Source organism: Aegilops tauschii, chromosome 2 (genome assembly GCF_002575655.3).
Source record: "Aegilops tauschii subsp. strangulata cultivar AL8/78 chromosome 2, Aet v6.0, whole genome shotgun sequence".
NCBI classification, from domain to species: Eukaryota; Viridiplantae; Streptophyta; class Magnoliopsida; order Poales; family Poaceae; genus Aegilops; species Aegilops tauschii.
Window position 1 is genome coordinate 618,388,978 of NC_053036.3, and position 26,047 is coordinate 618,415,024.

The following is a 26,047-nucleotide window of genomic DNA, read 5'->3' on the forward strand; positions in this document are numbered from 1 at the left end:
GCACTGAGGCCAACTCCACCGCGCGACCCCAAACGGGCGTCCGTTTTGTCCGGATTCTGCCTGTTTGGGTAGGGTAATGCGGTCGTGTCCGGACGTGTCCTGGGATGCGGTGGCCGTGCGCCCAACGCGCGGCCGCATCCGTTGGCCCCATCCTGTCCGTCAGGGCCAAAAATGCCCATATTTTCATCAAAACTAGTTTACAACCCAAATATTTGTCTGAAAATTAAAATAGTTTTACAACCCAAATATTTGAAATTGTCTTTAATAAAATAGTTTTACAACCAAATCGAAATTGTCTTGACTGGACATAAAATGAACCAATACATCTATTGGTTGCCAATGTGATCCCACACGTGCTCAACCAAGTCATTTTGAAGATTCAAATGAGTGTGCCAATCACGCATCTCACGGTGGAATTGGACAAACTGTTCAAATGTGGCCGGGTCTTGGTGCAGGGGCTCAATATTTTCACCTTGATAATCAAACCCTTGGTCGAAGATACTCTCATCACGCTCGTCCTCGACGATCATGTTGTGCATGATCACACAAGCAGTCATCACCTCCCAAAGCTTCCTTTCATCCCATGACAGTGCAGGGTTTCGAACGATACCCCACCGGGATTGAAGCACACCAAAAGCACGTTCCACATCCTTTCTAACACTCTCTTGCACTTGGGCAAATCCCTTTCTCTTCTCACCTTGGGGTTTCGAGATTGTCTTCACAAAAGTTGACCACTGAGGATATATACCATCGGCTAGATAGTATCCCTTGTTGTACTGGTGACCGTTGATCTCAAAGTTGACAGGTGGGGAGTGGGCTTCTGCAAGCCTCGCGAAGACTGGAGAACGCTGCAACACCTTGATATCATTGTGAGAACCTGCCATGCCGAAGAAAGAATGCCATATCCAAAGATCCTGCGATGCCACCGCTTCTAATATGACAGTGCACCCGTTGACATGCCCCTTGTACTGGCCCTGCCAAGCAAATGGACAGTTCTTCCACTCCCAGTGCATACAATCTATGCCGCCAAGCATGCCTGGAAAGCCTCTAGCTGCGTTGGTCGCCAACAATCTCTCTGTATCAGCGACAGTTGGCTGCCTCAAGTACTCTTGGCCAAACACCTCGATCACAGCCTGGCAAAACTTGTACATTGACATTAGACATGTTGTCTCACTCATATGCACATACTCATCCACCAGATTGCCTGGAATACCATATGCAAGCATGCGGATGGCCGCGGTGCATTTCTGGTAAGAGGAGAATCCAAGCTTGCCAAGGGCATCCGTCTTGCACTCGAAGTATGGGTCATGAGCAACCACTCCCTCTCGGATACGATTGAACACATGCCTTGCCATACGAAAACGGCGACGAAATTTATCCGGCTTGAAAAGCGGAGTGTTCGCAAAGTAATCGGGTAGAGCAGGGCGTGGCCTCTCTCCCTGTTGCGGTTCAGGTTGGGAGCACGGCCAGGGACTGACCCCCTGTACCGAGGAAGCTGCCGTTGAATGTGGTCGTGAACGACCAGTGCAGCCACCACAAGATCTTCATCATCCGACGACGAATCGTCCGATGAACAAAGGAAGTGATGGAAGAAAAACTCATCTCCACTGTCCATACCTTTGTGGGCAAAATATCGAACACCTTGCGGTCGTGGTGGCGAAGAGGCCGCGATGATCACCTCGACGCAGCAGGGATGGTTGTCGGCCGGCTAATGGCCGCTCTGGAGCTCTCGTCGGAAGCTGCCGAGGCCGCCGTGGTACGTCGTCGGCGGTCGCGTCCCCTCTGCCACCGGCAAAGACGGCGACGGCCAAACCTCCTCTGATTGACGGCCAAAACTACGGCGAAAGCGCGGGCGTGGTGGCGGCCATGTCGAGACGTGGTTTGATAGGGACGACAGGGGGCTGCGCGGTGAGGAGGCGGCCGGAGAATAGCGGCGGCGCCGGCGGCGGGGCGGGGCGGGAGAGAGGGGATGGAAGCGTTGGGAGCAGAGGGACTGCTAGTGTCCCCGACAGGCGGGCCACGGGAGGGAGGACAAGGGCATGCGTCGAGGCCGTCCGCGCGCGTCCTTTTCACCCCAAACCGAGCGCAAGTTTGGGCCGGGATGGGTCGAAAAGGACGAAATCCGAACATTTGTCCGTTTAAGGCCGCGCGTTGGGCCGCGCTATTCGTCCGTTTTATTCCAAACGGACGCGCACGGACAGGATGGGGTTGCGCGGTGGAGTTGGCCTGTGTGAGAGCCAGCGACGGCTAGTATTCACTCGAGTTTCCACCAGGGAATTGTCTAACCGACCAAACAAACGAAGGCCTCTTTGATTCGTGGGATTTCTAACACACATGAATATAATGACATGTCATCTGCACGCAAAAAAATGTAAGATTCTTTACACGAGGTTGAAAAATTAATTACAAAAACTAATACAAAGGAATCCTAAGAGCAACTCTAACGCAGGTACCCATTTCGTCTGCCGCTATCCGTTTGGGTCACCGCGGACAAAAATGTTGGCCCAACGCGCCGACCTATCCTATATAGGTAAGAAATTGATCCCCACTATCCTATTTATCTTAACATGCATACATGCTACCTCATCAAAGGCCCACCACTACATGCATGAGAAAAAGTTTTTCATTATTAGTTGATCTAATGCACACATTTCACCTCACCACACATGCTACCTCATCAAAGGTTCACTCAACATGCATGAAAAATGGTTTTCCATTAAGTTATTCCACTTGTATTCAAAAAAAATCTGACTATGCAATAATCAAATACAATATATGATATTTATTTTTAGCTTTAGTTCATATATTATTAATTCAACTACGGAAGCTTCATACAATGAAATCACTAAAATATATTGCAATTAATTCCCGTAGCAACGCGCGGGGTATTCTCTAGTTCTCAAAACGCGTCCGCGCGGACCCATTTACGGCCCGAATTTGCGGCTGAAATGCGTCAGCGCGGACGCGAAGTAGACTCGCCGCGCGTCCCTTCGGTGTCCGCCGCATCCCCATCTGGCAGCCTCCCAACTACCATAGTCGTATTTATTAATGACGACCGCCCATCGTGGGCCCACACGTCAGCGACCGTGGTCTGCCTTTTTTAATCCGAGTGTGCAGTGGGGGGCCGTCCTCATCCGCTTCCAGAAGCCCCCGTCCCCATCTCGCCACCACATGTGCTTCCTCGTCGGCGACAAACCCTAGCACCGCAAATGGGCTTCTTCTCCGGCAAGGCCAAGGGCAAGGCCCCCGTTGGCCCTTCCCGCGCGCTCCCCCCACCTCCGCCCCCGCGTCTTCCCGTCGGCTGAGGCAACGCATCAGCGTCCGAGTGCACCAGGCGGAGTGGCACTGGGAGCACCGTGTCCTCCTCCCTAGCCCGACGTGACGCTGCCGCACGATTGGCACTTGGATCCGGAGAGGACCACACTGCCTGCGGCGCCGCTGTCGGCGCGGGCGCACACGGAGGAGGTGTGGCGCCGGCGGCAGCTGCTGACGCCGGAGCAGATCCATGATCCCGCTACGCGTTAGACTCCCCCGCTTGGGAGCAGTGGTCCGCCTTCGAGCACGAGGAGGCCAAGAGACGTGGCGTCCGCGACGTGCGGCATGGCTCCCCGTCGCTGCCCCTTGTCGTGCGCGATGAGGACTAGGAGGAGGAGGCCGTCTACCAGGCGGCGCTGGCGGCAGTCCTCTGCGAAAGCGAGGAGGCGTACCAGGCACGCATGACGGAGGCCATGGCGCTCTCCGCGGCCGGTGACTGTGTTGTGCCGCCGTTCAGGACGTCGTCCCCCCGTCAAGGCCGAGCCGGAGCCGGAGCCGGAGCCAACCCCCATCGAGTGCTACACACGGACGGGCGAGTGCGCGAATGGGTCTGAGCGCCACCAATCTAGATGGGGGCTACGCCGGCGCAGGAGCAGGCCTACCTCGAGCAGTGGCGGTAGCGAAGGCTGGCCGAGGAACGCCGCGAGGGCGAGTACCTCGAGATGCTAGAGCGCGGCGCGTAGGAGGAGCGCCTTGCCCGCGCTGGGCCAGCCCAGCCGGTGGCGATACGGCCCGCGACGGACGACGTCGCTCGAGCCTGGTCGACGACGTTCCCTTGGGCTAGCCCGGCACCGATGCTCATTAACCTCACCGGCCCTTACGACGACGACAAGGACGCCTAGGGCAAGGAGCCTCCTCGTAGTTTAGTTTTCTTTAATGTTTTAGTTAATGTTTAATTACCGTTTTTATTTTTCAAAATGTTGCCGGCAATGCTTTTTTTCGCACGAGCACAAAAATGGGTCGGGCCAGCGTTAGGCGCAAGCGTCGACCCAAGCGTAAAAGCGGACATGGGTGTTTGGGTTGGCGCGTTGGAGTTGCTCTAAGAAAAAAAATTCATTGATCGAAGAATCAAACACCATCCTAGGAAAAATATCCTACCTATTAGAATCCTCCAAAATTCCAAATCCGTTGAATCAAAGTGGCCCTAAATTGTTGGGCGGGTAATACCAAATCTGAATTCCACACTCCCTCCAAAACAAACGCCCACCCGCCGCCACAGGGCTTCTGGATTTTGGCACAGCTGTTTACACATGAAAAGCAAGCAGCCTTTCACCGGAGCGACCAGTTGCTCGAACTGCTACCACAAAAAGCAGTCCTCTCTGAACCCCTGTACTCCTGTAGCTGTAGACCACCCCCCACAGCAAAAAATATTTTCTCCTCTCTGGAGACCAGTTTGACCAGGAAGACGAGACCCCCTCCCCACTTTGTCCTTGACCAGTTTGACCCGTGTCCCCGTCCGTCTCTCAGAGGGAGCGGCCAAGAGTAGCAAGGCGCATCTTTGTTTCAAGAAGGCAGGGAGGCGGACAGAGAGCCGCTCAGCCGCGTGGGTGTTGCTTGGTAAATTTCCTTCATTTTCTTGTGTTCTTCGAAGATCTGAGCTGGTTTCCTTCCAATCTTCTCACCCTATTGCGGCTCCTTTCTTCAGAGAAATGCTCCAGCGCTAAGAAGAAAGACAAGTGCCTCAGCCCTCGATTGCTTGGTGATTTTTCTTGCACCTTCTTTTGTTTCTTGAAGAGATCTGCCTCACCCTATTGCTTGGTGATTTTTCTCACAGCCAAATGCGTCTCCATTGTTTTAAGAAGAAAGACTAGTAATGAGGAAAAAAAGCTCCTTTCTGCAGAGATTTCTTCTTCTTCCCCGACGTTTCCTGCACCGAGAGAGCGACGATGGCCAGCGACGAGGAGACCAGCCGGGTGGTTCGTGCACTCGTGGAGAAGCACCTCGAGTCCGTGGTGAGCCTGAGGGCCTTCAAGGAGCCCTCCGAACCACAGCTGGGAGACGAGGGGAACCAGGACAGCGACGAGGAGCTCATGGGAGAGGAGGGGGAGGAGAAGAAGGAGGAGGGGGAGAGCAGCGCCCCCAAAAAAGAGGCCCTGACGCCGGTGTGCTATGGCACAGGAAGCATCATCCACTCCTGCGACCGATTCGCCCTGGTGTTCTCCGTCGCCCACACCTTCGCCCCGTTCCGTTCGAGGCAACCTGGGGCGCTGGTTGCCGAGGACACCACGCTCCTCGTCGAGTTCTCGGATGGGCAGATCCGTCCCGGCCATTTTCGAGCCATAGGGTGGAGCCATGACATGTCACTCATCATGGTGCTTACCAACACGAGGTACCGGCCAGTCAAATTCATCGACCACAGCTGCCCTGCCATGGGGTTCTCCGCTCATGAAAGGGAGGCGCGTGTGTACAGCATCTGCACCTACCCCGCCGAGCGACGCAACGCCCTGATGGGCACCGCGTTGTCCGGCAAGATATGGTCAGTACTGCTGTAAATTTTCACATTCCAGTGATTGATTCCGAGTGCGTGCTAGTTTGTTCATCTTCACATTCTGAATTTCTAATTACACCGTCAGATGCATGCATGGGATAGGTGGAAGAATCACATACCAATGATTGTCTTTATACTGAATGCATGCATTCCACTAATGCTAGTAGTAGTATGTAATGGTTCGAATGTTCATTCGGCAGTGGACCTCTGAGGCGTGGGCGAAACGTTGATAAAGTGTTTGAGCCAGAGCTAAGGATGTGCGAATTTGTCATGGGTGGAGCGAGCGGCTGCTCTGGTGCTCCTCTCTTCACGGCAACTCGCCATGTCATGGGGATGTGGCTGTCTCAAGTGGGGGAGTGCAAGTTTGCAGTGCTTGTTCACTCCATATGTGAATGGCTTCGCACGACCTACAGATTTCAAGAGGTGAGTAAGTAGTTTGTAGTGCCCACCGTCAAGTGTATGCTTGTTCCTGTGTTACTTACATCTATTCAACTCTGAACTTGGCCAGACAAGCATGAAGCGTCTGGTACCCAGGTTGGCATCGCTATACTTAGAGCATCTGAGGCGAGTCGATCCACAGGAATGATTCAGGTATAATATAGATTTTCAGTGTGGAAATTGCTTTTGGCTTCCTTTGAAATTCCTTTAGAAAACACCAACTTCAAAGTTTCAAAAAATTCTGAAAATAAATATACACACCAGTATGCTACTTGTTTGTATAGTTTTATGACTGAAACATTTTAATGTGAGCACGTACACTATAAAAGGACATGAGTTTTTGTGTGTGTGTGTGTGTGTGTGTGTGTTTAGCTCACACCAAAACGTATGTTATCATGAAATTTTGCTCACATGTAGTGTACATCTCTAAATAATTGTGTATTGTTTATGTTTTCTTAGAACTTTCAATGTTTTTATGTAGATAGTATTTGCATTATACCAGCTCATGTCAATGTTGATGCGAGAAAAAACGTTAGTGTATAAAGTTTCCGGTCTGTTTGCATGGGTAAACTTTCAGAGGCTAGGGATGATACTTCAGTACTGAAACCAGTATGCTGCTTAGTAATGATACTTAGCTAGAGCATTTCTAGCCCTTCCCCTAGAGCTACGGTGGAAGTGCTAGGTGGGGATTATTTCCCTTGACGACTTTTTAAAGGGTATTAAAGGATTATAGGGGAACGGATGTCTTATTTCAAGTTAGGCACTACATATTGTTTTATATTATAGTATCACACATGTAAATTTAGATGGGTCGATGTCTTTTGCACTATTTATCTCCTCAAAGTGTAAGGAGTTATAGTTTAAGAAATCATTTAAAGCGTTGGGTTCGGCTAGAGATGCCCTAAAACTATTTTGCATTGTTGCAGTAGAATAAATGATGCTTTGCTCTCATATGTCTTGGAGTTTAGAGAGCAGAAATTGTTTTGCTGTAACTTCTCCGGACTATCTTCAGCTTGCTGGGAGTAACTAGGCTGCTATAGCAAATTAGCTTGTATTCACAGCATTTACTTTTATCAGTTGCTTACACCAATCCAGCTGCTCTACTCCCCTAGTAATCTTATTTGATACTATGTACTTGTAGGCACTTGGTCTCTGCTCAATGCCTTGCTTGTTAGTGCTCTCTGTAGCATGCGGTTTTCTTCACTTGTTGTCCGACTATTTAACTGATGGAGCAGCCGATTTTCTTCACTTGGCGTCCGACTATTAACTGATGGAGTGTTTGTTAATTCGTAGCTCAACTTTCTCAGTAGCTTATGATATCTTTCCTCATGTTATCATCCGGTTTAAGAACCAATTTGGAGTTTCTAGCCTTATTGGCATCGTTTCAAGGGCAGGTTGAGCCCCAGACCCCCTACCTCCCTGGGCGTTGGAACTCGCTCAAATGCAAAACCTGAATCATGGCATGACTCGTTTTTTCCCCATGAGGGCCATTTTCAATGTTGTTGCAGCATTACTTTTCTCTGCAGTACGTAGAAAACATAAGAAAAATGTTACATCATTTATTTTTATTTTGAGCTGGGAATCATCATTCCATTTCCAGAATGCTGGCAACCCAAGCCTGGGCGAAGGCTCGTGTTGATCGCCTGGACAAGCTGCTGTGCTGCTGCATGGGGTCCGTTTCCAGAATGATGTTGCTCACATCACATCACACCCCATTGGCCCATTCATGTGCTCTGGTCATGGCCAGTGCTGGATACAAGCTTCCACTTCCGTTTGCAGACTGGGCATACCTCCCCTTTGCAAATTCAAATTCAAATTCATACAAGGCGGCAAAGCTCGAGAGAAACAGTTTCCGTCCCAGTTGGTCGTCCAGCTGACTTCACTGACCGGGTCTCATGCCCCAGAATCTTTCTTTTCAGAGAGCTGCATCTTGTGCCCAGAAGATGGATCAATCCACGTGGGACTACCAATCAAAATCAAAAAGAGGTTCCGGGAGAGTCTCCATCATATTCTGGGTCAAAAGTATATTTGAATGACTAAATATAAGTGATATGTCACAAAAGTTATATTGTTAGGTTCATGTTTGAAATAATTTCCAACAACACCATTTTTGCGACATATAACTTGAATTTTATTAGTTAAATTTACGGCCAAGCTTTGACCCAAAATATACGGGGGCTAATAAACCCGGGTGGGGGGAGTAGTACAATAGTACCACGAGCATATGACATCCCAAACCGTTGCATGCATTATGTCCGCTTCCGGGAAAAGAACTTTGCTTCAGGATCTTTCCAAAGATAAAGGAAGTTGATAGCAAGTCCGTGCTTGGCATTAAAGCGGTGGATCAACACAGGATCTGCAGCTAATTACAATGCAATCCCACACACAAAAACGTGCCAACACCGGCGCACCGAGGGAGGCCACACCATTCCAAGAGTCCACGAGGAGTCTCCGCTCTCAACCAAGTACTCCCTCCCAGCCTACTCACCCGACTCGGTCCACCCGTATGCGAGGTTTGGGTCTCGACATTAAACGTCTTATATTTTGAGACCGAGGGAGTACCTACCGACGCGGCGTGACATTTATTAGGCGAATTGTGTAGCTTGGCATAGGTGCAGGCCATCTGGATGAAAAAAGAAAAGTCATAAGATGGCTATGGTACAAACAATTTTTAGCAGAAACATACCGCTAATATACATTTTATAAAAGAAAAGAATTTTTGCCTGTTATAGTTGTTCTCTCTCAGCATCTCTGCGGCTATAGTTTTTGACACCGTGCTGCCATCTCTTTGTCGCTTTATCACAACCTAAGAGAGATTGTAAACATGAGATAATTTTGTGGCAAAGAAAGATGGTAAACGACATATGACGGTGTCCCAAAAAACGATGGATGGTCAAAATTAAATACCTCAATTGTCATGTCCCCAGCCCAACCTCCAAAGGCTTCAGAATGAGCTTTTGCATCATCCAGTAACATTGCACCAAACTGATGCATGAACTTTGAAGGTATATTGATTACAAAAAGGGCTACAGCCACACAAAATTATAACAGTAAGCTGTCGGACACATACTTACCTCTGGGACACTAGAGAGAAGTTTGTCACCACATTTTACAAGAACATCACCGACACGTAACCCAGCAACATCAGCAGGTGATCCCTCAACAACCTAATTAGCAACTTATTTAGTCCATTTTATACAAACATGCTACTAAAGCAAGTATATAATAGGCCAGAAAATAAATAAAAACAAACATAATTCAGATATTGCATTTTTTGGGAACTCAAAAATCTATAGCAAAAAATAGTGTATTGAAAAAACCAACAGGTGCACAGTAATTCAAACAGTAAATTCACTAAACAGCAAAGCAACCCTGCTAAAAATATAAGCACGCTTTTATGTGCAGGAATCCCTTATGACTAAACAGATACCCCCGCTACCTATTTTTCTTACCATCTTCTTACGCCATGACATCAGGTCAACTCATAAAACTCATGTTTTCCCTTCTCCGAAATGGCCTATGAGAAAGGCCACTAATGGGCAGACTGGCCTCCTAGGCTCTAAGCCTAAAGCGTCTGTTTCATGATTAACATGGGACGATTGCTTTCTGCCGCCACCGCCTATGCCCCTGCCGCTGGTGCCTCATGCCCCTCTCTCCTGCTCGCGATTAGGTTTGACAGAGTGCTGCGACAGGCATTCTGCACTAGTCAATTCTCCATGCTTGGCCAATGAACTAGCGAAGGTTAACACTACCGAATTTCTATTATTGTACAATAATCTCTCTCAACTTTCATCTTGCCCGTGCCTATTTTGGTCGTGTGATCCACGACGCTAATTCTGAGATTCACGGCAGTTATGAAGAGAAAAGAGCCACCAAACACCATAAAGATGACAGCGTTTTTGGTGTTTGAATTGGATGCTTGGTTGAGCGCCAATGACCAGCAATGGCGTTGCTGCCATGGTCGATGTGTCTAATATGTCAGGCCTTCTATATCTGGTGGCACAGCTCACACCTATACCTAAGGTACCGTGTACAAATATGGCAGTTAGGTTGATATAAATCATCGTACAGATTTTTCATTTGGTCGACTGCAGTTACATCTAATTTGCATGAACTACCTATATTTTTGTTAGATTCGTTACAAATTAAACATACCAGTTGTTAGTAGTTTTCATGTCGTCAAGCTTAACAGTTCATTTTTATGAGAAACAGAGTGGAAAGAAATAATTGGGCCATAATTATTTTTTCTTTCACAGGTCTATGTTAAAATCTTGGTCAATATCATAAAGCTCTTCGAGAGCTCTTCCTACATATTTCCCCCTCATTACCTTGACTATTCGTGCAACTTCTAGACTGCATCATGCATGTCTTGGAAGGAAAAACTTAGGCAAAGTTCAATATCTCCATGCTTAATTATTCATACTATTTTTGCACATCCAATATTATTCTGTTTGGGCCCGTGGCAATGCGTGAGCTACAAAATTAGTAAAAATTAATGAGGAAATCCTAATTGGATTAGAAAAAAGAAGTGTTCCCGTCAAGTTTCTAAATGCTTGCTGTACCACTCTATATTTCAGCATCACCTGCAGAGCAATTCTGATTTGATATGTCATTCCGAAATATCTGACTGGCACCAATCAAACACTATCCTACCTTTCAGACAGATAAATCAGTCCAATGCGAACGATCCGTATTGACACTGCTGTCTGCCTAAAGGTGCTTGAGGAGCGTTGAGCTGGCAACAGAGCTCTTCCGGATGGCAACAGGGCTATTCCCCAAAGGGAGTGCCTTCCATTCCAGCTTCCTACTACTCCCTCCGTTCCTAAATATAAGACCTTTTGGAGATTTCGATATGGACTACATACGGAGCAAAGTGAGTGAATCTAACTCTAAAATATGTCTATATACATCCGTATGTAGTCCATATTGAAATCTTTAAAAGGGCTTATATTTAGAAACGGAGTGAGTAGTTATCAACGGCGGCTCTTGCGTTCACCACCATCCCCACCAACAATTTGGCAGGAAACATGGCCCAATTAAGAAACTAAATCGAATAACATTGGGATTAAATTTATCATATAGGAACATAATTTCTGATATTATATTACTAAGCATGTAGAAGCCAATCCTGTGCAAATCCAGTCCACTATTAAGAACTCGTCTAACATTCCGATTTAAAGATGACATATGCCTATCAGTTTACTCTAAAATTGGAGAGCTCATATTCTTAAAAGGAATATTTTGACATACAGAAAAGTAAATAAAGCACAAAAGAATAAAAAAAATAGAAGAGATACATACCTTTGAAACATATAAACCCTGGTCAACATCTGGGAATTTTTGATAGATAGGCTCCAAGACGGCCAGTGGAACCATATGAAGAGAACTGTACCTTAATCCAAGCCAGGGGCTAATTAATTTCCTGCACAATAAGAAAAACTCTTATTTCACACATGGTGAGCGGGAAAAAGGAACACACTAAAGAACAAATGAGGAGTCTTCCCTAATAAGAGTGGTAAGGCAAAACCTAAAACAGAAAAAGAAGCAGTAGAAGAATCACAAGTAGAATAGTTTACCCGAAGCAGTGATGTTGTTCCAGGATCCTTGATACAATTAACATGGGAAGGTATGATGTTTGATTCTTTTCGTAGAAGTTGATACCAAGAACTTGACCGTTGTAATTGACAAGAGGTCCTCCAGAACCAGCCTGCCAAAAGGGAAAAAACAATGGAAAAGTGTCAGCATAGTCAAGAAAACCAAAAAATTGCACCCCCCCCCCCCTTTTTTTTGGCATATTTCCTGCACCCTTGTACAGCTCTATATGTATATATGTTCTCTCGGGTATCCACCTCCACCTTTCCCAGGTTTCAACAACCTCTGCTAACTCTACAGATGTCATTCCTTAAATTTGGCCACCCCAGCCTGCAACACAGAGCACCAACCAGGCCCAGTTGATGCAGCCATTTGGTCAGAGCCAAAGGGGAAAATATGATAAGAGGGAGATGAAAGGTGGCTTGCGGATGGCAGCTGCTTGAGTGTCTTAACTCTAATGCACTCAAGTAGAAAGATAGTTAGCGACACCCGGTCAGTGATACATTGGCTTTATTTTCTTTCTTTTTTTGCCACTGTGGCTCCTACCTGCACTTTGAGCTAATTCTAGGTGTGCCCGTTGTAATAGTGGAATAGTGTGCCTTACACTATAGCATGCATGGTACTGAAACTCTATTTGTAAGTTGTGACACTGTGTATTTTAGTGTTCCCCGATGTCTAACTTGTCTGACAACCAAAATGTGAGATCAAGAATAATGCACATGAACAATTATAGTAGAATTAACCTAGTATTTGGTGTAGTTTGTAAAAAAAACAGATCAATCGAGAACATCAAGGTCTTTTTGGTAGAAACTTTTTCCCCTTCTTTTGAAGAAAACAGTTCACATTGATGAATGGCTTAGCTTCACTAGACTGAGATAAAAATAATAACAGAAAAACAAAGAATGACACCAATAGCACTAAAAATCAAGACGATGTATTTTATACCATGGAAACCTTGCAGCTTGACACCAATAGCTCCGCGCACCCAAATTTGCTTTTTTTGTTTACAACTTGACCCCGTGAACACATGAGAAGACCACCTTCATATGCACGTCCAAGTGCTAACACGGCGCCATTGTTGGTAGTGCCTTCTTCTAAGAGCGCTAAATAAGCTGCAATTTTGACGACAGCTACATTATAGTGAAAATCCACAAGAAAGATGTGGCCATCTGTTATATGCCCATCAGGTAGAAGAACCTTGACCTGAAATCCGTTGTCCAGCAAAACAATCAAGACCAACTGATAAGAATAAATCTACATGTTTGGCAATGGATTAAGGCAGCAATTACCGTCACATCAGATATCACATTACTGTCTCCATTCAGAGATCTAACAAGTGTTGCTGAGGTTAAAATCATATTTGCACCAGTATTGTCTGTTCCATGCATCACAAATCCCGAACATACACGGATCCTCTTTCCACCTAAATTTTATTAACAACACCTTACTGGGGCTTCAGCTCAAACTAAATATGGAGAAAAAAATGGCTACTAAGTAAACCTATGATATACCTGCAAAAGAAGACAGGCTGACGACTGACTTTGAGACCAACAATGCAACTTTACGAGCCTGAAGACTCTCAAGGCTGCCATCATTGGAGTCACCAAACGTATCCTCCACAGAAAGGTCACGTTCCCCAGAGAGGCCTTTAACTACAATATATGCAATTCAGAGCCATGGATATTGTCAGAAAGAAAGAAACACATGTTGATGCCCAATTAGAGTAAATATAATTACTTAGCGATAACAGATTAACCGCCTAAGTCTTTCTTTAATTTTCCAGATTAACTGCATACGATTGAGGACATGGGGCGGCAAACAAAAATCATGTAAATGTTTTAGTGAGAGAGCCTTTTCCACATATGAAGTGACGGCCACACTTATAATCTGACTAGGTGCTTTATAAAGCAGTTGTCAACATGTACATGTAGAAATACAAAAGACATACTAAGAACATACTGGTCAAGTTAGCAATAAAGTGAAAGAAACTAAATATGGCCAAACAATACAAACCATGAGCGCTAAGTGACTTTGGCAAAACTAAGAACAACATTATGACTAGTCATCTTATGTACGATATGCATTTAGTGAGAGGCAACCCCCTCATTTGAAGAGTTTGAGATTGAGGCATTTTTGCCGTGTTGTGACTTGTGACTCACCTGAGCCCCTCTGTCCTTTTTGTGCCTTTGAAAGCACTCTGTATGTTAGTGGCCTTGATACTGGTGCTGATATGCGGGTAAGCAGCCTTTATATGAAGAACAGCTGAGCTACCTTCAACAAATTGGTAGGCAGCTTACAACAGCAACCAAAGTCATGCCTGTTGCAATATGCGGATGACACGATCCTATGCTTCGAGGATAATCCTAGGAATGCTCTTAATATTAAGCTGCTGTTATATCTTTTTGAAGTCATGTCTGGGTTGAAAATCAATTTTATGAAAAGTGAAATCTTTTCGATTCGTGCTGATGACACTACTATGCAAAATTATGCTGAGATGTTTAACTGCCAGATAGGTGACTTCCCTATCAAATACCTAGGCATGCCTGTGCTGGTTTGAAGTGTAGTGATTGGATCTTTGTAGATGACAAATTCATCGATCATTGTGAAAATTGGATTAGTGAAGTTCTATCCATGGGAGGGAGGCTGATCAAAGTGAACTCTGTGCTGTCTCATATTCCTACATTTTACATGTCTATGTTTCTTTTGAACAAGACTACCTTGGAGAAGTGGGATAAACCCAGAAGAAAATTTTTCTGGCATAGCAAAGGGAAAAAGAGAAGCTACCATATGGTTAAATGGAGCCGTATATGTCGATCCAAAAAGAAAGGGGGGTTGGGTGTTAAAGACTTGAGGAAACAGAATATTAGCCTTTTAGTGAAATGGTGGTGGAAGCTTGAGAAAGGTAAAGGGCTCTGGCATGATATAGTTAAGGCTAAATACTTAAAGAAAACTTCGGTCGCTATGGTAAAACACAAAGCCAGTGACTCGCCTTGCTGGAAATCACTTCTGAAAGTGAAAGACCTTTATATGCTGGGTAGAGGTATTAATTTGAACAGGGGAGATGTGGCTAGACTCTGGCTTGATAGCCTGGATGGTAGAATTCCTTTTAAAGACAGATTCCCACTGCTTTTTGAGACTTGTACTGATCAAAATTGTACTGTTGACAAATTTAAATGTCTTGATCAGATCTCCTCTTTTAGGAGGAGGATGTCTCCTGAGATGAAGAAACAATGGGAGGAAATGAATAAAGAGATGCTAAATCTTAAACAAAATGATTGGCCAGATGAGGTTTATTGGAAACTGGACAGTTCGGGCAAATTTTCTACAAAGTCCATGTACACATGGCTAGAAAAAGATATAGCAGGATCTAGCTTTAAATGGATTTGGGATGCAAAGCTGCCTCTTAAAATACAGATCTTCTTGTGGCAGATGGCACTGAATGCCATCCTGACTAGGGACAACATGAAAAAAAGATTATGGCCGGGGGATCCTTGCTGTTCTTTCTGTGACCAATTAGAAACAGCTCAGCACTTGTTTTTTTTGTGCCCTGTCTCCAGGGTGGTGTGGAGAACTGTAGGTTCCTTGCTTGGAACTGATTGCTGTCCTAACTCTGTCTGGCAATACTATGTATGGATGTACAGCTTCTTACCTGGGCTGGACAAATTATACACTGTTGGTTTAGCTGCTATATGTTGGACTATTTGGCTGGCCAGGAACCGAGCCACTTTCGAACTCAAATGGATTAACTCTCCGTTTGAGATTGTATTTACAGCTTGTGCCTTTTTGATGTACTGGGCAGGTCTCCAGAAAACAGAGAGGGGAGAGATGCTGAAAAAAGGAGCAGAGATGCTGAAGGAGAACACAACACAGATGATGCTGCTTTGCGGCCCCCCAGCTCCAGCTAGGGACGGACGTGATGGAAACTGAGGTAGAAGACGCTGCGGACCCTGATACCTTCGATGCATCGGGTGGCCGGTGGATGAACAGGGGTGGTGTTCTTTCAGTCCTTGCTGTGGGGGTTCTGGTAGTTCATTTGGTATGTTTTTTTGTTATGGCCGCTGTGGCCTGGTGCCTGATGGTGGTGTCTGAAAGACTTGTGATACTTTCCGTAGGTGTTCGTTAGTGCGGTTTTGGGTGACACCCAGGTTTTCGCCCCATGATCTATTGTTCCTGATGACAGGCGCAGATAGTGGGTTTCCTGGTGTTGCCCCGAACTCGCTTTTTCTCTTTCTCTCTAGCCTTGCTGGTTTCAGTTCCTGAGACTTTGTATTTCCGTTATGAAAGTAATGGATAGGGGGAAAAGCCCGGTTCGAAAAACAGCAACCAAAGTCTCTAACGCAGCTTGTTGTATGCAAAGGCCGCGCTCTGGGATCTATGGCAAGCCTAACTAACGTCCTTCGAATAAGCAAATCGAAAGGCGCTCTGACTCATACTGAGAGTAGAGTCATTTATTTGGGTTAATTTCCTGTTCAATCAAAGAATGTAATGTACTCCGTAATTGTCACCCATCTACAAAGTAATACACCCAGAGAAATCTACAAACAACTACTAGAGTTAACTTCCATATCAGTATCACAGCAGATATCGGTATATAGTGTTATTATTCCTTAAAGAAGTGCGGAAAATACACAAATGAAGGGGAAAAAACAGATCTTTCATAGAGCAGTTGTTCTTACGTAGCTCGGCAACTTTCTTCTTCTTAGCGGCGTCGACGGCAAGGATATCCCGCATCTGCTCGGCCACCATAGCCCTGACCTGAGCCGACCCGTCGTCGTCGCTGGTGGTGGCGCGGTGCTCCTGGGACGGGGCAGGTGGAGGCGGCCGAGCCTTGGCGCTCCCCCGCTTCCCCTTCCTTGCCTTCTTCCGCGGCCCCGTCTCGCAAGCCACGGGCCGGTCCTCCTCCCTGCCCTCGCCGTGGGACCTAGTCATGTCACCGCCGCAGGGGACGTCAGGAACAGCAGCGGCAGAGGCCAGGGGAGACGAGTGGGGCTTGGAGGATCGTGGGGCGGGGGTTCGACGGCGTAGCAGCAGGCGGCGGAGCGATAGAGGCCGGAGGGAAAGCGGTGGCTGGTGGACAGCGCGGCGAGGCGGGACGGTGGTGCGGCGCGGTGGTCGGGGAGAGGACGGATTGGGTCGAGGTGTTTGGGTCGAGGGCCGCATCAGGCTGCCCTTCCTCTTCCTGGCTCGGCCGCTTCGGTTAAGTTGCGTCCGACCGAATCTGTCCGTATTCCCATTGGAACACTTGTTAAAGTTGTTATTCCCTCTTATTTTTCCTTTTTTTTTTCTTTGAGTGAACTGCACAAAACTTTTTTTTAAGACAGTACGGATAAATGGAGTAGACGAATCGCCGCCGACACCCGTTGACTTCGTGATGACGTGACGATGGCTGCTTGTCTACCGTCTCGTCTGATTAGTGAAGCTGGGATTTCCAAATCGAGCCAAGAAGAAATTGTTGGGCTAGACCATGTTGGAGTGGCTTGGGACTGAAAGAATCACGGTAAGGGCTAGTAGTTGTTTTGGGTTGAATCTTCATATGATATCGACGACGGAACCGAACGCTAAATAATGGATGTTCACAGTGATGGGAGTCGCCGTCTTACGAAGAGTTTGTAAAGATGGTCGTCACTCTTTGAGCTACATGGTGGGCGAGACGGAAAGTGATACATGAGGGGGTGTTTGAAAGTCCACTAACGATGAATCTTTTCGTCAAATATTTCATTACAAAACTTGGAGAAGCGCCAAAAACCACTACTGCTCCTACCCATGCACCAGTCTGATGAAGGGAACTGGCGTGAACGATTGCTCTGCCATAGGGTTTCGCTAAGGTCCATGTTGACGAGGGCCTAGCAAGAACACGAAGAGGAGGCTCAGTGGCGGCGGTATGTAGGGACTCCCATGGAAACTATCTGGGATCGTCGGCACTCGTGATCCACGAAGTGCGAGATGTTGCAAAACTTGGAACTATCGCTTGCAGAGAAGCTCTATCATTGGTTGAGGGTCTCCTTCTACACAACAAAGTCATCGCTACTGATTCCAAATAGGTAGCAAACGATGTCAACAGGGGATGTATCGGTCTCCATGGCCAGATTATAACTGAGATTAAGCTAAGGGCAGAGGAGTTTAATTGTACTTTTCGATTTGAGGTCGGGCATCAAATAGCGAGGCCCATTTGTTAGCCAGGTTTAGTCGCTCTCAAGATTGTTGTCCTCATGTTTGGTTGGGACAGTCACATGATCCCGTTGTATCCCTAATGTTGTGGAATTTGCTTAATAAATCTTGGTTATTCTTTAAAAAATGTTTCTAAGATAAATTTGTTTTTAACAGGGAATCACCTTTCCATTAATCGCTCACAGAATCGTATATCGGTTTATGTTTTATTAATTTTTCTTTTCTTGACCGCGAAAAATATGTTCAGAAAGACCCCCCCCCCCCAAAAAAAAAGAATACAAGAAATAACAAAAGGTCACTAGGATCCTGTGTTGGGGAATGTAGAAATAATTCAAAAAATTTCCTACGTGTCACCAAAATCAATCTAGGAAATACTAGCAACGAGAGAGAGGGAGTGCATCTTCATACCCTTGAAGATCGCTAAGCGGAAGCGTTACAAGGAACGCAGATGATGGAGTCGTACTCGCGGCGATTCAAATCGCGGAAGATCCGATCTAGCGCCGAACGGACGGCGCCTCCGCGTTCAACACACGTACAGCCCGGGGACGTCTTCTCCTTCTTGATCCAACAAGGGGAGAGGAGAAGTTGAGGGAGAGCTCCGGCAGTATGACGACGTGGTGGTGGAGCTTGCAGTTCTCCGGCAGGGCTTCGCCAAGCACTACGGAGGAGGAGGAGGTGTTGGAGAGGGGGAGGGCTGCGCCAGGGGAAGGGTGTGGCAGCCCTCCCACCCCCCACTATTTATAGGGGAAGGGGAGAGGGGGTCGGCCCCCCCAGATCCCATATACAAGGGGGGGCGGCGGCCAAGGGGGGACTTGCCCCCCCAAGTCAGGTGGGAGCACTAGTAGAAAAAGGGTCAAATGTGTAGCACATTAGTGCCGGTTTGATTTTGAGCCAGCACTAATGTGTCCATTAGTGCCGGTTCCAACGGCTAGGCGGGAGGAGCTCTTTAGTACCGGTTCGTGGCGAACCTTTAGCACCGGTTCGTGCCACGAACCGGTACTAATGAGGCTGTGGCCCCACGAGCACCTTTAGTACCGGTTCGTGGCATGAACCGGTACTAGAGTTTCTTACTAAGCTGTTTTTTAGTCCCACCTCGCGAAGAGAGAGGCACTAGGAGCGGTTTATAAGCCCTGAGTGCAAAGACGATGAAGAAGAGGCGCAATGCTCACCTTCACGTTGCTTAGCTTCAAGCCTTGAGGAACAGGGTAGACTGCATGGAGCTATGTGCAGTGCAGTCTACACTATTCCGAAAGGCTTGAAGCTAATTAACGAGCATTGCGCCTCTTTTTTATTTTTAATAACTTATTACAACTCCAGACTTCTTGTGTTACGGCAAAAACTGGATTATTTTTAATAACTTATTACAACTCCGGACTTCTTGTGTTACGGCAAAAACTGGATGCACTTCGTGTACAAACTGGACAATACGGCAAAAACTGGATGCACTTCGTGTACAAACTGGACAATCTCTTTCGAAGTATCAGGGCCGGTTTCGGACGAAAACTCATCTGTTTTTTTAATAACTTATTACAACTCCGGACTTCTTGTGTTACGGCAAAAACTGGATGCACTTCGTGTACAAACTGGACAATCTCTTTCGAAGTATCAGGGCCGGTTTCGGACGAAAACTCATCTGTTACACCGGCACTTCATTTTTTTAACTTATTACAACTCCAGACTATTTTTGCGTTCAGTACGCAGTATTCAAAGCGACGTCATCAATTTTCAACACTTTCTGACATCATTTGCTGTTTTTCAGTCATTTACCGATTTGTTTTTAGAGCTAAATGACCGTGAAATTGAAAATCGCTACAAAATGAACTCTGAAAATGTTGAAACTTGGCATGGTATCATCATTTCACCCACATAGCATGTGCAAGAGAGTAGATGGGGTTACGGCAAAAACTGGACGCACTTCGTGTACAAACTGGACAATCTCTTTTGGAGTATCAGGGCTTCGGACGAGAACTCATCTGTTACACCGGCACTTCATGTTGGGGATCGTAGCAGAAATTTAAAATTTTCTACGCATCACCAAGATCAATCTATGGAGTCATCTAGCAATGAGAGAGAGGAGTGCATCTACATACCCTTGTAGATCGCGAGCGGAAGCGTTCAAGTGAACGGGGTTGATGGAGTCGTACTCGTCGTGATCCAAATCACCGATGACCGAGCGCCGAACGGACGGCACCTCCGCGTTCAACACACGTACGGTTGGGAAGACGTCTCCTCCTTCTTGATCCAGCAAGGGGGAGGAGAGGTTGATGGAGATCCAGCAGCACGACGGCGTGGTGGTGGAAGTAGCGGGATCCCGGCAGGGCTTCGCCAAGCGCAAGCGGGAGGGAGAGGTGTCACGGGAGGGAGAGGGAGGCGCCAGGGGCTAGGGTGCTGCTGCCCTCCCTCCCCCCCCCACTATATATAGGGGCCCTGGGGGGGCGCCGGCCCCTAGGAGATCCAATCTCCAGGGGGGGCGGCGGCCAAGGGGGGTGGCTTGCCCCCCAAGCCAAGTGGGGCGCCCCCCCACTCCCAGGGTTTCCAACCCTAGGCGCAGGAGAGGCCCAAGGGGGGCGCACCAGCCCACCAGTGGCTGGTTCCCCTCCCCACTTCAGCCCATGGGGCCCTCCGGGATAGGTGGCCCCACCCGGTGGACCCCCGGGACCCTTCCGGTGGTCCCGGTACAATACCGGTGACCCCCGAAACTTTCCCGGTGGCCGAAACTGGACTTCCTATATACAATTCTTTACCTCCAGACCATTCCGGAACTCCTCGTGACGTCCGGGATCTCAGCCGGGACTCTGAGCAACTTTCGGGTTACCGCATACTAATATCTCTACAACCCTAGCATCACCGAACCTTAAGTGTGTAGACCCTACGGGTTCGGGAGACATGCAGACATGACCGAGACGACTCTCCAGTCAATAACCAACAGCGGGATCTGGATACCCATGTTGGCTCCCACATGTTCCACGATGATCTCATCAGATGAACCACGATGTCGAGGATTCAATCAATCCCGTATACAATTCCGTTTGTCAATCGGTATGTTACTTGCCCGAGATTCTATCGTCGGTATCCCAATAACTTGTTCAATCTCGTTACCGGCAAGTCTATTTACTCATACCGTAATGCATGATCCCGTGGCTAACTCCTTAGTCACATTGAGCTCATTATGATGATGCATTACCGAGTGGCCCAGAGATACCTCTCCGTCATACGGAGTGACAAATCCCAGTCTCGATCTGTGTCAACCCAACAGACACTTTCAGAGATGCCTGTAGTGTACCTTTATAGTCACCCAGTTACGTTGTAACGTTTGGTACACGCAAAGCACTCCTACGGCATCCGGGAGTTACACGATCTCATGGTCTAAGGAAAAGATACTTGACATTGGAAAAGCTCTAGCAAATGAACTACACGATCTTTGCGCTATGCTTAGGATTGGGTCTTGTCCATCACATCATTCTCCTAATGATGTGATCCCGTTATCAATGACATCCAATGTCCATAGTCAGGAAACCATGACTATCTGTTGATCAACGAGCTAGTCAACTAGAGGCTCACTAGGGACATGTTGTGGTCTATGTATTCACACATGTATTACGATTTCCGGATAACACAATTATAGCATGAACAATAGACAATTATCATGAACAAGGAAATATAATAATAACCATTTTATTATTGCCTCTAGGGCATATTTCCAACAGTCTCCCACTTGCACTAGAGTCAATAATCTAGTTACATTGTGATGAATCGAACACCCATAGAGTTCTGGTGCTGATCATGTTTTGCTCGTGGAAGAGGTTTAGTCAACGGATCTGCGACATTCAGGTCTGTATGTACTTTACAAATATCTATGTCTCCATTCTGAACATTTTCACGAATGGAATTGAAGCGACGCTTGATATGCCTAGTCTTCCTGTGAAACCTGGGCTCCTTGGCAAGGGCAATAGCTCCAGTGTTGTCACAGAAGAGAGTCATCGGGCCCGACGCATTGGGAATCACCCCTAGGTCGGTAATGAACTCCTTTATCCAGATTGCTTCTTGTGCTGCCTCTGAGGCCGCCATGTACTCCGCTTCACATGTAGATCCCGCCACGACGCTTTGCTTGCAACTGCACCAGCTTACTGCCTCTCCATTCAAAATATACATGTATCCGGTTTGTGACTTAGAGTCATCCAGATCTGTGTCGAAGCTAGCATCGACGTAACCCTTTACGACGAGCTCTTCGTCACCTCCATACACGAGAAACATATCCTTAGTCCTTTTCAGGTACTTCAAGATATTCTTGACCGCTGTCAAGTGTTCCATGCCGGGATTACTTTGGTACCTACCTACCAAACTTACGGCAAGGTTTACATCAGGTCTGGTACACAGCATGGCATACATAATAGACCCTATGGCCGAGGCATAGGGGATGACACTCATCTTTTCTCTATCTTCTGCCGTGGTCGGGCATTGAGATGTGCTCAATTGCACACCTTGCAATACAGGCAAGAACCCCTTCTTGGACTGATCCATATTGAACTTCTTCAATATCTTGTCAAGGTACGTACTCTGTGAAAGACCAATGAGGCGTTTTGATCTATCTCTATAGATCTTGATGCCTAATATATAAGCAGCTTCTCCAAGGTCCTTCATTGAAAAACACTTATTCAAATAGGCCTTTATACTTTCCAAGAATTCTATATCATTTCCCATCAATAGTATGTCATCCACATATAATATGAGAAATGCTACAGAGCTCCCACTCACTTTCTTGTAAACACAGGCTTCTCCATAAGTCTGTGTAAACCCAAATGCTTTGATCATCTCATCAAAGCGAATGTTCCAACTCCGAGATGCTTGCACCAGCCCATAGATTGAGCGCTGGAGCTTGCATACTTTGTTAGCATTCTTAGGATCGACAAAACCTTCCGGCTGCATCATATACAATTCTTCCTTGAGGAAGCCGTTAAGGAATGCCGTTTTGACGTCCATTTCCCATATCTCATAATCGTAGAATGCGGCAATTGCTAACATGATTCGGACGGACTTCAGCTTCGCTACGGGTGAGAAAGTCTCATCGTAGTCAACCCCTTGAACTTGTCGATAACCCTTAGCGACAAGTCGAGCCTTATAGATGGTCACATTACCATCTGCGTCTGTCTTCTTCTTAAAGATCCATTTATTTTCTATGGCTCGCCGATCATCGGGCAAGTCAGTCAAAGTCCATACTTCATTTTCATACATAGATCCTATCACGGATTTCATGGCTTCTAGCCATTTGTCGGAATCTGGGCCCGCCATTGCTTCTTCATAGTTCGAAGGTTCACCGTTGTCTAACAACATGATTTCCAGGACAGGGTTGTCGTACCACTCTGGTGCGGAACGTGTCCTTGTGACCTACGAAGTTCAGCAGTAACTTGATCCGAAGCTTCATGATCATCATCATTAACTTCCTCCCCAGTCGGTGTAGGCACCACAGGAACATCTTCCCGCGCTGCGCTACTTTCCGGTTCGGAAGGGGTGACTATCACCTCATCAAGTTCCACTTTCCTCCCACTTATTTCTTTCGAGAGAAACTCTTTCTCCAGAAAGGACCCGTTCTTAGCAACGAAGATCTTGCCTTCGGATCTGAGGTAGAAGGTATACCCAATGGTTTCCTTAGGGTATCCTATGAAGACGCATTTCTCCGACTTGGGTTCGAGCTTTTCAGGTTGAAGTTTCTTGACATAAGCATCGCATCCCCAAACTTTTAGGAACGACAGCTTAGGTTTCTTCCCAAACCATAATTCATACGGTGTCGTCTCAACGGATTTCGACGGAGCCCTATTTAAAGTGAATGCGGCAGTCTCTAAAGCATAGCCCCAAAATGAGAGCGGTAGATCGGTAGGAGACATCATAGATCGCATCATATCCAATAGAGTGCGATTACGACGTTCGGACACACCATTTCGCTGAGGTGTTCCAGGCGGCGTGAGTTGTGAAACTATTTCACATTTCCTTAAGTGTGTGCCAAATTCGTGACTCAAATATTCCCCTCCACGATCTGATCGCAAGAACTTTATTTTTCTGTCACGTTGATTCTCAACCTCACTCTAAAATTCCTTGAACTTTTCAAAGGTCTCAGACTTGTGTTTCATTAGGTAGACATACCCATATCTACTCAAGTCATCAGTGAGAGTGAGAACATAAAGATAGCCACCGTGAGCCTCTACACTCATTGGACCGCACACATCGGTATGTATGATTTCCAATAAGTTGGTTGCTCGCTCCATTGTTCCGGAGAACGGAGTCTTGGTCATCTTACCCATGAGGCATGGTTCGCACGTGTCAAATGATTCGTAATCAAGAGACTCCAAAAGTCCGTCAGCATGGAGCTTCTTCATGCGCTTGACACCAATGTGACCAAGGCGGCAATGCCACAAGTATGTGGGACTATCGTTATCAACTTTACATCTTTTGGTATTCACACTATGAATATGTGTAACATCACGTTCGAGATTCATTAAGAATAAACCATTGACCAGCGGGGCATGACCATAAAACATATCTCTCATATAAATAGAACAACCGTTATTCTCGGATTTAAATGAGTAGCCATCTCGCATTAAACGAGATCCTGATACAATGTTCATGCTCAAAGCTGGCACTAAATAACAATTATTGAGGTTTAAAACTAATCCCGTAGGTAAATGTAGAGGTAGCGTGCCGACGGCGATCACATCGACCTTGGAACCATTCCCGACGCGCATCGTCACCTCGTCCTTCGCCAGTCTCCGCTTATTCCGCAGCTCCTGTTTTGAGTTACAAATATGAGCAACCGCACCGGTATCAAATACCCAGGAGCTACTACGAGTACTGGTAAGGTACACATCAATTACATGTATATCACATATACCTTTAGTGTTGTCGGCCTTCTTGTCCGCCAAGTATTTGGGCCAGTTCCGCTTCCAGTGACCACTTCCCTTGCAATAAAAGCACTCAGTCTCAGGCTTGGGTCCATTCCTTGGCTTCTTCCCGGCAACTGGCTTACCGGGCGCGGCAACTCCCTTGCCGTCTTTCTTGAAGTTTTTCTTACCCTTGCCTTTCTTGAACTTAGTGGTTTTATTCACCATCAACACTTGATGTTCCTTTTTGATCTCCACCTCTGCTGATTTCAGCATTGAATATACCTCAGGAATGGTCTTTTCCATCCCCTGCATATTGAAGTTCATCACAAAGCTCTTGTAGCTCGGTGGAAGCGACTGAAGGATTCTGTCAATGACCGCGTCATCCGGAAGATTAACTCCCAGCTGAGACAAGCGGTTGTGTAACCCAGACATTTTGAGTATGTGCTCACTGACAGAACTATTTTCCTCCATTTTACAACTGAAGATCTTGTCGGAGACTTCATATCTCTCGACTCGGGCATGAGCTTGGAAAACCATTTTCAGCTCTTCGAACATCTCATATGCTCCGTATTTCTCAAAACGCTTTTGGAGCCCCGGTTCTAAGCTGTAAAGCATGCCGCACTGAACGAGGGAGTAATCATCAGCACGTGATTGCCAAGCATTCATAACGTCTTGGTTCTCTGGGATGGGTGTGTCACCTAGCGGTGCTTCTAGGATAAAATCTTTCTTGGCAGCTATGAGGATGATCCTCAGGTTCCAGACCCAGTCCATATAGTTGCTGCCATCATCTTTCAGCTTGGTTTTCTCTAGGAACGCGTTGAAGTTGAGGGCAACGTGGGCCATTTGATCTACAAGACATATTGTAAAGATTTTAGACTAAGTTCATGATAATTAAGTTCATCTAATCAAATTATTCAATGAACTCCCACTCAGATAGACATCCCTCTAGTCATCTAAGTGAAACATGATCCGAGTCAACTAGGCCGTGTCCGATCATCACGTGAGACGGACTAGTCAACATCGGTGAACATCTTCATGTTGATCGTATCTTCTATACGACTCATGCTCGACCTTTCGGTCTTCCGTGTTCCGAGGCCATGTCTGTACATGCTAGGCTCGTCAAGTCAACCTAAGTGTATTGCGTGTGTTCCGAGGCCATGTCTGTACATGC

At 46.7% G+C, this 26,047-nt stretch overlaps 3 protein-coding genes across 7 annotated transcripts; 1 reads left to right on the plus strand and 2 right to left on the minus strand.

The window, feature by feature from the left end:
• Positions 1-326: 326 nt before the first annotated feature.
• LOC109777245 (uncharacterized) lies at positions 327-1,355 on the minus strand. The gene has a single exon (XM_020335895.1). It carries the CDS (start codon positions 1,353-1,355, stop codon positions 327-329), a length of 1,029 nt encoding a protein of 342 aa, XP_020191484.1.
• A 3,150-nt stretch (positions 1,356-4,505) lies between these two features.
• On the plus strand, positions 4,506-16,503 carry LOC141041828 (uncharacterized). 2 transcript variants are annotated; one of them, XM_073509294.1, is made up of 6 exons: positions 4,506-4,872; positions 4,961-5,014; positions 5,156-5,791; positions 6,004-6,226; positions 6,312-6,394; positions 15,633-16,503. In XM_073509294.1, the coding sequence occupies exons 3-5, from the start codon at positions 5,202-5,204 to the stop codon at positions 6,387-6,389; spliced, it is 891 nt and encodes a 296-aa protein (XP_073365395.1). In that variant the 5' UTR covers positions 4,506-4,872; positions 4,961-5,014; positions 5,156-5,201; the 3' UTR covers positions 6,390-6,394; positions 15,633-16,503. The 2 variants fall into 2 exon arrangements, with proteins under 2 accessions (XP_073365395.1, XP_073365394.1); XM_073509293.1 differs by lacking the exon at positions 15,633-16,503 and adding an exon at positions 7,383-7,756.
• Positions 7,800-17,048, minus strand: LOC109777244 (uncharacterized). 4 transcript variants are annotated; one of them, XM_020335891.4, is made up of 11 exons: positions 16,510-17,048; positions 13,345-13,485; positions 13,123-13,256; positions 12,779-13,036; positions 11,818-11,948; positions 11,543-11,663; positions 9,316-9,408; positions 9,149-9,226; positions 8,965-9,047; positions 8,808-8,864; positions 7,800-8,164 (listed from the first exon to the last, which is right to left on the minus strand). In XM_020335891.4, exons 1-11 carry the CDS (start codon positions 16,991-16,993, stop codon positions 8,059-8,061), a joined length of 1,686 nt encoding a protein of 561 aa, XP_020191480.1. In that variant the 5' UTR covers positions 16,994-17,048; the 3' UTR covers positions 7,800-8,058. The 4 variants fall into 4 exon arrangements, with proteins under 4 accessions (XP_020191480.1, XP_020191483.2, XP_020191481.1 ...); XM_020335894.4 differs by having other exon boundaries at positions 7,800-8,170; XM_020335892.4 differs by having other exon boundaries at positions 7,800-8,204.
• Between the last annotated feature and the right edge of the window lie 8,999 nt (positions 17,049-26,047).